Below are 13410 nucleotides of genomic sequence, written 5' to 3' on the forward strand. Positions count from 1 at the left end.
CCCTACCAATTCGGGAATCACTCTGAAGTCTGAAGTGAACTCTGAAGCAAAGTTAAATCTCCAAATCAAAACCCTAGGTTCTCCCTACAACGTTTCTGCCGCAGTGCTGCCGCCGTCCGTGCTGTCAGCGCCGTCCGTGGCCAAGCCCTCTCTTGTAGCTCGGCGTCCTTCTTCCCCCTGTCCTCCGTCCGTCCTCCGTGCTCTGTTTTGTTGGCTTGGAGCAGCTCGCCGTGCGCCGCTCGTCGTCGTCCGTGTCTCCGTCGAAGGTTAGTGTCACTGCTTTCACTTCTTCGGTTCTTGTTCGTGTCTCCGTCTTCTCTCCCCAGAGCCTGCCTCTGTTTGCTGATTTTTAAAGGGAAATTGTGAAATTGCTAATTTTTGCTGATTTTGTGCTGCTGCTCTTTCTTTACTTCCTGAAATTTTTGTTGAAAATTTCTTGCTGCTGCTAAAAATGAAAATCAAATCATTATTAAAATTTTTGTTTAGGGATTACTTGTTGCTGTTTTGTAATGTTTGTTGAAATTTCAGGTTTAGTGTGATTAGGATTACTTGCTGCTGTTGAAATTTCAGGTTCAGTGTGATTAGGGATTACTTGTTGCTGTTTTGTAATGTTTGTTGAAATTTCAGGTTTAGTGTGATTAGGGATTACTTGCTGCTGTTGAAATTTCAGGTTCAATGTGATTAGGGATTACTTGTTGCTATACTTGTTGCTGTTGAAATTTCAGGTTCAGTGTGACTAGGGATTACTTGTTGCTGTTTTGTAATGTTTGTTGAAATTTCAGGTTTAATGTGATTAGGGATTACTTGCTGCTGTTGAAATTTCAGGTTTAGTGTGACTAGGGATTACTTGTTGCTGTTTTGTAATGTAATAATGTTTGTTGCTGAATGATAATTTGTACTGCTGCTGTTTTTAATTTTGTGTATGATTTGTTAATTTCAGTTATGAATGATAGTATTAATCAAGAAGCAATTGCTGATAACAATGCATCTGTGAATAATAACTTGCCTACCAATCCTCCTATTTTGATTTTGTTACTTTCAAATTCGCTCCAGTCCATTTACAGGTTCAAAAACACGGATGAAGTTGCCTTTGTTAATAACTTCTATGTTTCTTTTGCTTTTCTGGGATTTAATTGATATATAGCTTCAATTCGGTCACTATTTTTCTTGCTGATCTGCTAATGGTTTGGTATTGCTTTTACAATTGCTGCTTTTACACTTGCTGCAGCCACTGCTGAATAGTTCCTGTGCACATGTGTGGACCATTTATTTAACATACATGGCAACTTGAGAGAAACCAGAGCCATGCATTTGATATAAGGCTTGCTTTTTAGATTTGTATATTTAGTATTTACAACCTAAGCAATTTCTTTCTGCTATTATTATTATTATTATTATTGCTTACTGTATCTGTTTAGTAGTACTTTTAATGTTTTTCTCGTTTTCAATTTGTTATAAATTTCTTTTGTATTCCATAATGTAATATATACTAAGGGCGTCTCCATGTTGGCATTTAATATTTAGGTTTTTTTTTTTTTTATTATTTAACTTTTGAGTTTGTATTTTGATAAGATCGTGTGAATTTGGTTGATGATATTTTATGTAGTGTTTTAAATTTCGAATATATTTTAAGATTTATATTAGACTATAATTATATTTTAGGATGTTTATTTATAATTTATTTATTATTCTATTCATAAATGATTTTTTCGGTTGAACCACCGGTTGGACCAGTAAACCAGTGAACTAGTAACTAGAATGGTTTGATGACCGGTCCGGTTCTCAGAACCTTGTATGAAATAAAACAGCGCCGTTTGGGAAATTTTTGAAAACCAGCCGAGTCCCTGTTCGGTTCGACTGACCGGCTCCCGGCCGGTTCGGCTGTTCATCGGCGGTTTTCAAATTTGGTGGTTATAGTTTTTAACTGAACCGCAAACCTCGTCGGTTCATGGTTTGACCGGACAGTTCGAACCGGTTTTCAGAACCTTGGTTTTTTGGCTTTTTCAAGTTTGTAGATTTGTAGCCCTTTTTTCTTACTATATTATTTTTAGTATATTAAAGGCAAAATTTCCAAGGCATAGAGCGAAGAAAATGGTCAAACAATCAACTCAATTGAAGGAACTTAAAACCCAAACGCAGCAACCTCAATTCAAGGAGCTTGAAATCGAAGGTACAGCAAAATCAAATAACAAATTTCTTGATCAGCATAAAGTTTTCACTATTTATTTTCATTAAAACTCTACCTGTGTGTTTGTGGCAGTGGAGCGTCAAATCAGTGCAATTAGGGTGGTTCGTGATGTTGAGATCGAGCGATTGTTGATGGAACTTCGTTTGGTTTGGTCATGTTTCAGTGAGGAACAGCTCCGGAAGCCAATGCTGCAGGTCTTCGAAGAAACCTTACCGAATCTCTCAATTGTGAAAGATGAAGGGAATGGGAAATTCGATGTGAAGTGGAAAGAGAGAGGGAGCAGAATGTCCACGACCTGTGGTGGTGTAGGAAGAGATTTGCACGCTTCTCTGTTCCAGAGGCTTTCAATTGCTTTTCCTTCGGAATGTCCTTCGGTTCCTCAGTTTGGTGGTTTTGAATACTCTAGCAATACTGGTAGTGTTTAGTTTTCTCTTTCGATTTAACTCATTTCATATCTGAATTAAAGTTTCTTAAATTGAATTAAAAAAATGGAAATGTGTGTTATGAAACATACTATTGTTCTATGCCCCTTAAATTGTTTGAGTTCCTTCAATTTTGAACGATTTTACTATAGATATTATAGTTCTTATACATTTTGGCATAGATTGTAGTTGATACCTGTTAGTTTACTTCTTTGTTGGCAGGGAGAACAGGATTTCTTGGTGATGAAAATCTCCATTTTAAGGACTTTGTATGTTCTCTATCTTCTCTGTGCACTTTGATTAATTGTATTTTGTAACATCCTATCCTTAGCTGGCTTGTTTGGGTCACTTACGCTGGACTTGATGCAACATAAAATTGGGGTAGCTGTGTAGGAGCAGCATTAATATAGCACTTCCATTCTCATTTCCATCATGTGCTGAAGCATCCATGAATTGATTTGAATGAGAAATGTTGCTATTCATTTAGGATCGTTTCATGTACAGATGGAAGAGAACTTACCCCTATTACTAGTTTCTTTTCATACGCTGCTAAATCTATTATGACTAACTTAAACATCTTGCAAATAACAACTAATTAGTGATTGCAATGTATTGTGATAATATGAATTGATTGAATGTCTGTTACATAGGTTTTTGAGGAGCCATGTGAAGCTCAGACTCTCACAAGTCAAGAAGGTCTTCAGACTCCCAATGTCCGTATTTTCTCCCTTTATTTTTTACCTTCTGTTTTTTATGGATGACTTTATGAACTCTAGTATTCATTGCTGAGGCTATTTTTTAAACAGCTGTGATTAATTTGGCTTTGTTGCCTTTTGCAGGTGAGTAGTCAGCGCTTGTCTGTTGGGATGACACCCAAAACCCTTAGGCTGCCGAAACCTGGCGAGATGCTTCTCTCTGTCCATGGATCACCTCTTGGTGTTTACAAGGAAAATAACATGGAAGCTATATATGGTATGAAGCAAATGTTCTATTTGAAACTATTGCTATATCTTGTTCATTTAATTTCCTTGTTGCATGAAGAGAAGGCGACAACTCCTTTTGTTTAACATCTGCATACTTTCCCAAAAATAAACTACGAAGATGGTACTCGAAAGTTTATGCCGCTAATAAAAATAACCTGGAAAGATAACAAATAAGCTCCAAAAGATTTAAAAAGTGAGAAAACTAACGGGATATTAGTTATATTTTTTCATAAAATACTTTAGATATTAGATTTCGATGCGATATTTTGTAAGCATTATTAGAAAAATGAGACTTTGTCATAGTTAAAATTTGGTGATTTGTCAAGGAATTATTTCGATGTTTTTTGTGAATGATTGAATTTAAAATAAAATGTACAAGTTGTTTGCTAAATACAAAATTCCTTTATCGTTTATGTAAAAAAAATATGATATTTTTGTTAATTTTGTCACGTTTTTTATCTTCTGAGACTTATTTGTCATTCGTAGAAATCTTATTTGGTTATTTTTCATAGTGATATGAGTTTTTTGGTGCAATTTCGGTAGTTTACCTTGTTCCTAATAGCATGTGAGCTATTTTTAGCTCAATTTGTTAGTTACTTTATAAGCTAAGCTCTTGACCCCGTGAGCTACTGAGCTTGAGCTAAAAATTTGAGCTCATTTATTAAATGAGTCAAACTTAACTTTGCTATGTTCCATGAGCAGGGTTGTATATTCATTTATCGGTTCACATAGATATGTAGATGCCTGAGACCTTGGCATAATATCACCTATATCATTATATATTATCAATAATAATATATAATATCTCAATTATTTGCATAATGTGTCTTGTAGAATAAATATGTTGAAAATAAGTATGTGCTTATAGCCAAAAGCTTAATTAATATCTAAGGGTTAATGTTCAAATGGTCTTTGAAATTTTACTTGTGCATCAAGATTCCATAATAAGATTAAGCTCAATAATAAATCAGTCAAACCATGAGTTGAGCTAAATATTATCAAGCTGAGTTTGAGCATTGTCAATTTTGGGGTCGACTTTGCGTATTTTCAACCCTTGATTTTGTTTTTGTTCTTGTTCTTTCACACTGAATGAAAATCCTGGAATCTTCCAGAATGCTCTAGTTATGATATCTATTATTATCTGCAGAGTCAGAAGAAGGTTAAATGCCTGCTAAAGCTGTTATGCGCACTGACAGTACCATCCTCTTCATCTCCTTAGAGGATGGCCATGTAAATTTGGTGGCCCCTAGTTCATCATTTTTCATTTAATGTTCTACAGTTTTAGATGAATGCCATTGACCATTCTACAAAGTTGCTTATACCATATAGTTTCAAATTCAGTGTTGGTTTATACTTGGGGAAGCATAATTGTTAGATTATTACATATTTACATTGAGGTTCAGTTATTTAGTCAGTAATGAGAATTATTCTCCTAAATATGTATGTTAGTATTGGTTTTCATTCTGTTAAGAGTAGTACAAACTACTTACAATGAGTATGTAAGTGATAGCTACGATTGATTGTATTGGTCAACCTCATTTTAAATTTATGCTTAGATTTTTCTCCCAGCCTACTCAATTTGTCTGAGACTCCGTGCATTGCATTGGCTATTGACATTTGTTAATCCTTCGTGTTATAAATTTTAATAATTTGAATTGTGTATTCTTTTTGCTAATAGATGTTTTATATTGTTATGAAAACCATCATGTAGTATTTAATCTGAAAGTAATAGCAGAAGCAATAGAATAATAGCAAGCGGCATACAATCCCATAAAAAAGAAAAGAAAAAGTTAGACGTAAGTTGATTGTGCAATAAATCTTTCTCCTTTTTCACCCTATCGACGTTTGCAATGTAGCATTTGGATTAAGTCCAAAGTAGTTTTTGAGATTGTCTGTTTGTACCGAAAAAGTTTTTGAGATTTTAATTACATTATAAATATCTTTAAGATTAAAAAAATTGTATTATTATCATTTCAACAAATATTTATTGTCAAAACTAAAGTAACGTCGTTTTGTCTAATCTAACAAGTAAGGATATGTGTTAAGTTACTCAAGGTATGATGTGTAATTCGACAGAGAGGGGATAGGAACCACGAGGTGCAATTTTTTTAATCTTGGAGATTTTTATAGCGCAATTAAAATTTCGGTGATTTTTTTCGGTGCAAGCGGCTAATTTTAATGACCACTTTAGAGTTTAACAGAGTTTACGTCGTAATATTTTCTCTTATGTTGCAAATAGTTGGTGTTTTTTTATCTTGAAGTGTTGGTATTCAATCCATGGTCTGACTATTGGCACACTCTTCGTTCAAAGATAAAGTCTAATGAGTTATATGTCATTATCCTGTTTAGTTGAAGATAAATATAGAAATTGAAATAAACAAAATTATTAAAATATTCTTACTAATAAAAAAATTAAAATTAGAATAAAATTCCCATTCGGTCATCCCACACGTTGAAAACAAAAGAAACAAAGAGAGAGCAGAGACTGAACGAAAAGATATGGAAGAAGAGGAAGAAAAGAGAGAAGAGGGGAGGGAGAGACGACGCGGATGGTAGGGGTGTTCGTGCAGTTTGGATCGGTTTTCCAGCATAGAATTTACAGATGAAAGATAGAATACCTAATAGCACAGATTTTGCTTAGTATGCCATTTTTGTACAGTGAAATCATATTAGATCATACATACAAGTGTTGATATCATTTAGTTCATAGTGTTGGATTTTAGATCCTCCAATTTCATAGGAAAATTTTAAGAAGAATTTAAACTTTATTATGGATTTTATATACCTAACAATACTATAATAGCAATGTTATTTTTTATTAGTGTTTTGCTCAAGCTCCAAATTATTCGATGTCATATTGGGTTTTTTGCCTGCCTTGAATTTTTCAAAGGAAAACGAAAATGGTCGTTAAATATATATATATATTTCTATCATATACTAATTTGATATAACTACATAAGACTTCACAAAAAGGGACCTAATCTTAAGATTTTTGATAGAAAAATAATAACCAATTAGAAATATTTTCCTGTGACAATAAATGTTGATTGGCACATAGTTTTCCTTTTCTGTTTTTTCCTTAAAAAAATCAAGTATTAATATGTGTTTGGTAAAATTTATTAATAAAATGTTTGTATTTAATTTTCAATTAAGAAAAATATGAAACAACTTCATACTAAGTTTTTGTTAAGCAAAACTTTTTATGTGTCTCATTAATAGAAGTAAGCAACTCTATAAGTCTGATTGTTAGAGAGAATTATTGCCTTTCAATCTTGATTAGTCAGATAATGTAACTATTTTACCAACTTATTTAAGGGTTTTAATAACTGGTAGAGGGAGAGGACGATTGAGAGGAGAGAGAGAGGGGAGATCGGTATAATTTTGTAACACGTCTCATAACAAATCCCTATAATAATATTAACATTACCAACTTCTAACACAGCATAATTCAATGTCAATTTGATAGAGTGACTACAACAGCCTCGTCGACATGAAGAATCTAATAACTTAACAAAGGCTTCTAAAAGGTTATACTGCAGACTATGATTCATGTCAAACTGGAGATAAAGTTGTGGCTACCAAAGTGCCAATCTCCCGTCAATAGAATCATTCCAGTTTCTTCATTCAGGTTTCTTTAAATTCAAACAGTTATCTGACGCTCGTTTAAACAAATCCTGAACTTGATTTAATTCCTTCTCTGAAATCAAGAAGCAGGCAAGAATGTTAGCTAACAACCTTGATCAAATTATAGAGCAATGCAAGTTTACCGAATAAACAAAAGAACAAGGGAAAAAAATGCTAAAGTAGCTTGAAACCAGTTCATTATTCAAAATCGTTGCATCTTATGTTATATAAATTGCACACATGGCTAACCATTCAAAACATCTAATTAGATACTTCTATTCAAGATTAAACAGTTTTTCTAAATATGAGTATGACCAAAATGTTGCTGTTCAATAAGGCCTCTAGTTAACAACTTTACTAGCTAGAGATCTCTCCTAATCATATCTTAGTAATCAACATTAATTTACATTTTAGTACGATCTGAATAGAAAATAAGCAGAAAACTCGGATGAAAAGATTGAAATTGGAGATAACCTGCAGCTTCGAGTTGCTTTTGTAGTTCTTGGCCTATAGCATCATTCTCAGCCTGTAATGTGAAGTACAAATATAAGCAGAATCCCAATGTAACAACTGATTCCCTCTTCAGATGAGGCTTTACATTATTAAGAAAAGCGAAAACCCTAAAATAATAATTAAAAAAAAAAAAAGATGAGACTGAAAAGCAGTTAGGTCGACACCTGTAGGTCAGCAATCCTTTTAATCTGCGCTTCTTCACCTCCCTCGGATATTGGAAGTGCCGCAACTAATGCATCAAACTGCAGAAAAGATACCAAAAACGTTTCAAGATTATAAGGAAGATTAGGGCAGCAAAGAAAACAAGAAGTAAGGAACCCTGTGCTTTAGCTAAAATGATGCATACCTGTTTAGCAGCCTTCACCAAACCAGCACTCATCAGCTTGGGCTGTTCAGAAAAGTTTGAGCCATCCTCCGTAGGATGAGGAGGTGGTTCAGGATAATGTGGTGAGAGCCGATTAGGAGGAGCATCCCTTTGCAAGGTCCCAATGGTATTGAAAGCAAGATGTGCAATCAAATTAACTTGTTCTTGTAATTGAGAAATTATATCCATTAAAACTGAAAATTCCTGGAGCAAAAGTTGAGACCTGGCAGAATCGAGCAGAGACAACCACCCACGCTGCAGTGCAGGCAGCAACAACCACGCACAGCTCGAGCACTCACTAGCGGAGGAGGGAGATGAGACGCAAGCACACGAGGCAGAGGATACGGCGAGAGGCACGGCGACGGCGGCGAGAGGCACGGCGACGGCGGCGAGCGTGCGGTGGCGGTGAATCTAGGTGAGCTGAGAGTGAGTAAGTGAGTGAGAGAGAGAGATGGGAGTGGGGTGGGTAGCTTCAGAACTAGGGTTTTTTTTTGTTAATTAAAAACGTCAAACGACGTCGTTTAGGAGCGGGGATTTAAAAAAAGATTCTAATAACCAAACCGGTCATCAAACCGTTTTAACTACTGATTTATTAATTTATTGGTTCAACTGATTTAAAAAATCGTTTTATAACAAATAAAAATATAAATACACACTGAAATATAATTATAGTTTAATATAAATTTTAAAATATTATTCAAATTAAAAGTATTACATAAATCACAATGTTATAATCTCATTCAAATACAAACTCAAAAGTCATAACAAAAAACAACCAAACATAAAATGCCAACATCTAAATTTGTCAACAACCAAACATAAACTGCCATATTTTATAAACATGGCGCAGAACCACCAAACAACTTCCACTATTCATCTACAAGGTACAATCCCATAACCATGCTATTAGTTATCAAATTAAAAAAATGAAAGTATAAAATATGTGTATAGATACATGGCTGCAATCACACTCCTCCACCATTCATATATGTTTGTGCATGTTTTCTGACATGATTGTAAATAGATTGAGAGGCAAGCAGTATGCAACTATTTGGGTTCTAAAATTGTATTTTATCTCCAATAAATAAATATTGATGCTGAATTATGTTCAAACTCAGTTCAACTTTTACTTTAGTCCTTACCTCCTTATTCCTTTAGTTCAATTCTTTAGTACTTCTACCAAATATAAAAAAAAAAGAAATAAAAAAAAGAAAAAAAAAGGGAAGAAAGAAGGATGCATAATCATTCATTTTTATTTTTAATAATTGCAAATATTTTAATTTTAAACAAAAAAAAGTGTACGGAATAATTCTAGTTTTGGGTGGCAAGTGGCAACCATTGATTTTGGGTTTTAGTTTCAAATATTCTGGCAAATTATTATGACCTTCACAACTGATAATTGTTCTGAACAACAATGTCCTTTTCAAGTGCTGGTTATTGCCAAACACATGAACTATCAATAGAGAAAAAACTGGGTTTAGTGAAAGTGACATTTCAACCATTTACTAGTGCTTCAAATTATTATGAGTTATGATTTGCCATGTAGAGAGATCCCATCATCCTTCCATCTATTAATTATTATTAATATATTAATAATAAATACAGTTATTAAAAGTTTTAGCTTCTAGTTCTTTACTCTTCCCTGCATTCCCGAACCATCAATAGCAATAAGCATTTAAGAACCATAAGATATTTTACCTAAAGTAGCACTCTAAAACTGTTTGAATTACAATCCAAATGGTATAAAGTTTAGAAAAATTTTCAAATGTTCTCACTATTACAGGCTTACAGCAACCCGCAGCAACCCATTGATCTCAACATAGATAATTAGACACAGTGATACACAATAAACAAAATCAACAGCAGAAAGGTTGGAATCAAGAATATCAGAATCAAATCACAGATTAACTGATTAACTAACAAACTAAAACCACAATTACAGTTACAAAAATAAAAAATACCTTCGAGGGTAGGGCTGCGCGATGGAACAGAGCTGACGCCGCTGAAGGACTGGAGCGCGGTGGAACAGAGCTGGCGCGGCGGGACAGTGGCTGCGCGATGGAGACACGAGGCGCGGCGGGATAGTGGCTTCGAAGTTCAATCGGTGGCGGAGACCACGGTAGTGGGGAAGGCCGCTTCCAGAAGTTGCGACGGCGGCGATAACAGGGCGGTGGCTGGACGGAAGTGAGGGAATGAGGAAGGAGGAGTGAGTGGGTGAGGTCGTGAGGCATGAAACAAAACGACGCCGTTTGGGAAAATTTTGAAGAACGGCCGGGTCCCCGTTCGGTTCGACTGACCGGCTCCCGGTCGGTTCGGTGGTTCATCAGCGGTTCTCAAATTTGGCGGTTATAGTTTTTAACCGAAACCTCGTCGGTTCACGGTTCGACCGGACGGTTCGAACCGGTTTTCAGAACCTTGGTTTTTTGGCTTTTTCAACTATACATCTAACTGTAGAAACATTGGGGACTGGGGAGAGGGTGAAAAGAAATGGTTACTACTACTATGTTGTCTGTCCCGAACATGAGAACACTGGAAACAAGGTTGGGGGCAGGGTCTTACCTTGCTCAACCTTGTTTTTGGTGCAGCTGCAACTTCAATCCCACAGTTTCATTGTCAGTAGTATCATGTAAAATTCAAAAGCCTGCCACAGGACTTACTACCAAGAAAACGAAGCTTAATTCTTCAGACTCATTGAATCAAACAGTTGGTGGGCACAACAAGGAGAAGAAGAAAAGAGTGTTCTTTTTAGATGTTAATCCACTCTGTTACGAAGGAAGCAAACCTAGCTTGCACTCTTTTCTTCGATGGCTCTCTCTTTTCCTCTCCCAAGTCAGCCTTACTGACCCTGTCATTGCTGTAAGACTCTGTAACATTCTCTTTCTGCCTTAAATTTTGGTTCTGCTGTTGCCCCCATGAATTGAATTGATTATGGTTTGTTTCAATATTTGTATATAAGGTTAAAACTACTTGACAAATTTCGTTAATCCAATTGTGATAACCCTTTGAGATTTATCTCATGATTAAGCAGGTTGTTGACGGAGAAAGAGGTAGTGAGCATCGTAGACAATTACTACCTTCTTATAAAGCACAGAGAACAAAGTTCATGAGACACTTATCATCTTCACAGAGACTTTCAAAAGGCTATGTTGGCAAGTCCTATCAAGTTATCAGCGATGTTCTTCGAAAATGCAATGTGCCTGTGAGTTTTTATTCTCATGAACAATATGCTTTGTGTCTATATATGCCTTAGTATTTGATTATTTACTTTACTTTGATTCAATCACATTATTCATTAGTGCAAGATGAAAGCATGCAGATTATAAAAGTCGATGGCCATGAAGCCGATGATGTTGTGGCTACACTTGCAGGACAAGTTCTCGATAAAGGATTTCGAGTGGTGATAGCCTCCCCTGATAAGGATTTCAAACAGCTTATCTCTGAAGATGTGCAAATAGTTATGCCATTGCCGGAGTTAAGAAGGTGGTCTTTCTACACCCTGAAGCACTACAAAGATCAGTATAATTGTGACCCCCAATCTGATCTGAGTCTTAGTGAGTACAACATACACCTAGCCATCGTTTGATATGTTTGACATATATATTCATTGACAATATGTGAAGTTCTTGTAACTGGTGATAAATCTTAATGTCATTATGTCTAATATTGTTATTAATGTGTGCTCTCGCTTTGTAGGATGTATTGTAGGTGATGAAGTAGATGGTGTTCCTGGTATCCAACATGTGGTCCCTAGTTTTGGTCGAAAGACTGCTGTAAAACTTATTAAGAAGCATGGATCATTGGAAAATTTATTAGGTGCAGCTGCAATAAGGACTGTGGGCAAACCATATGCACAAGATGCCCTTACAAAGTATGCCGATTACTTACGCCGAAACTATCAAGTTCTTGCCTTGAAAAGGTGCCACTGCTGTTTCCTTCTAAATCTTTTGTTCACGTTGGATTGTTGCTTTCTTGGTTTGAATGATAAGGATAATTCTTGCAAATGCATCCTCTCCTCCTATCTTCAAACATCCTCACTTTCTTCCTTTTTGACAACCAAAGATCACGTTTTGTAACAGAGATGTAAATGTTCAACTTTTGGAAGAGTGGTTAGTTGACAGAAACACAAACAATGATAAAATTGCACTATCCACCTTTTTGAAATATTTGGAAGGAAGTAAAGAGTGACTCACAATGACTGACTCAACGGTTGAATCCTTATAGGTATGTGCTTCAGAATATCTACCTTCAGATTCATATTTTTCCTTACTCTGGGCCAAAGAATTGGTTTATGGTAGTATTAATATTATTCACTTTTGCACTAGTAGATATATATAACATAACAAAATTACTGAGACATATAAGGTTTTACTAATAATTGAATGTGACACCTATGTTTCGCAGAAGAATTGGCATGCCAAAAATTTTATGTTGCATAGTTAGAGGGACTCCAATCTATGCAAATGAGATCAAAGCTGTGTTAAGCTAGCAAAGGACCAGCTAAACCTGAGTAGAGAAAGATTGAGTCACATTGTCTCGCACAAGATTGATCCTTGTCACCATATCAATGAACAATATTCAAGTAATAGGGAAGAATTTGAGGCTATTATTTAGGCAACACTAAACAATAAACATGATTCATTGAAGAGTCGAGACATTTCAATTTTCAGTGGGTATTACATGTTTCTCAATTTACTTGTGAAATTGCTTTAATTACCTTTGTATTTGCATTTTGTTGACAAAGATTTTCGCGAAGATCCTTTTATTTGTTATAAAACATAAAGAATTTCATTAGCAGCAAGATCCTTTTCGAAGCAATGACACCAATGTGTTCAAACACTTCACTTACCCTGTGCTTGGAAGATCAATTTTTCTAATGAGAAATTTGGAGGATAAAGAAATGTCTCTACCATGAATTGATTTGTGATTAATAACAATAACAATAGATCTGTGATATGTACCTTAAAAACAAATAACAAAGATTGGTGTTTACAAAAGTGAAATAAAATCACAAGACATTCGACCTGAATCGACTCATTTGAATTTCATTACCAAAACTACATAATTACTATAATATTCGTAATATATAATTAAAAATCATTATTGTATCTTTGTAAAATCACGATCTAAGAAAATTATTATGTCCTCTCATTTGGTAGACAGAGTCAATATATATGACACTAAATTTTATTCTCGAATTAACCCTGTGGCAGGATTTGAATCATTGCAAGATGGATAAAAATTTGTACATCAATTGGTTCTATAAGGTAATAGACTGCTAGAGAAATTGTGTCCATACAACAAGGAAAATAAGGACTA

The 13410-nt window shown here is 35.0% G+C and overlaps 4 protein-coding genes across 6 annotated transcripts in view; 2 read left to right on the forward strand and 2 right to left on the reverse strand.

Annotated features, from left to right (window-relative positions):
* LOC107623668 (mediator of RNA polymerase II transcription subunit 21-like) overlaps nt 1–8591 on the reverse strand; it is a 9040-nt gene extending 449 nt beyond the window's left edge. Inside the window, exons 1-4 of one of the 2 annotated variants that reach the window (XM_016326015.2) lie at nt 8077–8589; nt 7895–7972; nt 7692–7743; nt 6970–7290 (exon numbers count right to left, since the gene is read on the reverse strand). In XM_016326015.2, the coding sequence (XP_016181501.1) occupies nt 7214–7290; nt 7692–7743; nt 7895–7972; nt 8077–8283 (414 nt within the window). In that variant the 5' untranslated portion in view covers nt 8284–8589 and the 3' untranslated portion in view covers nt 6970–7213. Of the gene's footprint in view, nt 1–6969; nt 7291–7691; nt 7744–7894; nt 7973–8076 lie in introns of those variants that run through there. The other variant, XM_021113844.1, reaches the window with a different exon arrangement.
* Nucleotides 7–5030, forward strand: LOC107620976. Of its 2 annotated transcripts, none has more exons than XM_021113843.1 (7): nt 7–266; nt 2052–2170; nt 2261–2602; nt 2833–2879; nt 3261–3323; nt 3450–3582; nt 4741–5030. In XM_021113843.1, exons 2-7 carry the CDS (start codon nt 2092–2094, stop codon nt 4755–4757), a joined length of 681 nt encoding a protein of 226 aa, XP_020969502.1. In that variant the 5' UTR covers nt 7–266; nt 2052–2091; the 3' UTR covers nt 4758–5030. The 2 variants fall into 2 exon arrangements, with proteins under 2 accessions (XP_020969502.1, XP_016178529.1); XM_016323043.2 differs by having other exon boundaries at nt 2062–2170.
* LOC107624232 (5'-3' exonuclease) lies at nt 10418–12930 on the forward strand. Its single transcript, XM_016326713.2, has 6 exons — nt 10418–10950; nt 11123–11293; nt 11411–11645; nt 11788–12010; nt 12171–12315; nt 12496–12930. The coding sequence occupies exons 1-5, from the start codon at nt 10582–10584 to the stop codon at nt 12277–12279; spliced, it is 1107 nt and encodes a 368-aa protein (XP_016182199.1). The 5' UTR covers nt 10418–10581; the 3' UTR covers nt 12280–12315; nt 12496–12930.
* Nucleotides 13219–13410, reverse strand: part of LOC107623945 (FHA domain-containing protein PS1) — a 3907-nt gene continuing 3715 nt past the window's right edge. The window contains exon 7 of the mRNA XM_016326354.2: nt 13219–13410. The gene's annotated coding sequence lies outside the window, so the exon portion shown is untranslated.

Source organism: Arachis ipaensis, chromosome B10, assembly GCF_000816755.2.
Source record: "Arachis ipaensis cultivar K30076 chromosome B10, Araip1.1, whole genome shotgun sequence".
Classification (NCBI taxonomy): Eukaryota; Viridiplantae; Streptophyta; class Magnoliopsida; order Fabales; family Fabaceae; genus Arachis; species Arachis ipaensis.

Bases quoted from the DNA above. Each gene is read 5' to 3' on its own strand.
- LOC107624232 (XM_016326713.2), top strand. From the start codon at position 10,582: ATGGTTACTACTACTATGTTGTCTGTCCCGAACATGAGAACACTGGAA. The intron at 11,294-11,410 runs GTGAGTTTTTAT...GAAAGCATGCAG, and splicing joins TTCGAAAATGCAATGTGCCT to ATTATAAAAGTCGATGGCCA. The intron at 12,011-12,170 runs GTGCCACTGCTG...GTTTTGTAACAG, and splicing joins CAAGTTCTTGCCTTGAAAAG to AGATGTAAATGTTCAACTTT.
- LOC107620976 (XM_021113843.1), top strand. From the start codon at position 2,092: ATGGTCAAACAATCAACTCAATTGAAGGAACTTAAAACCCAAACGCAG. The intron at 2,603-2,832 runs GTAGTGTTTAGT...CTTTGTTGGCAG, and splicing joins TGAATACTCTAGCAATACTG to GGAGAACAGGATTTCTTGGT. The intron at 2,880-3,260 runs GTATGTTCTCTA...TCTGTTACATAG, and splicing joins ATCTCCATTTTAAGGACTTT to GTTTTTGAGGAGCCATGTGA.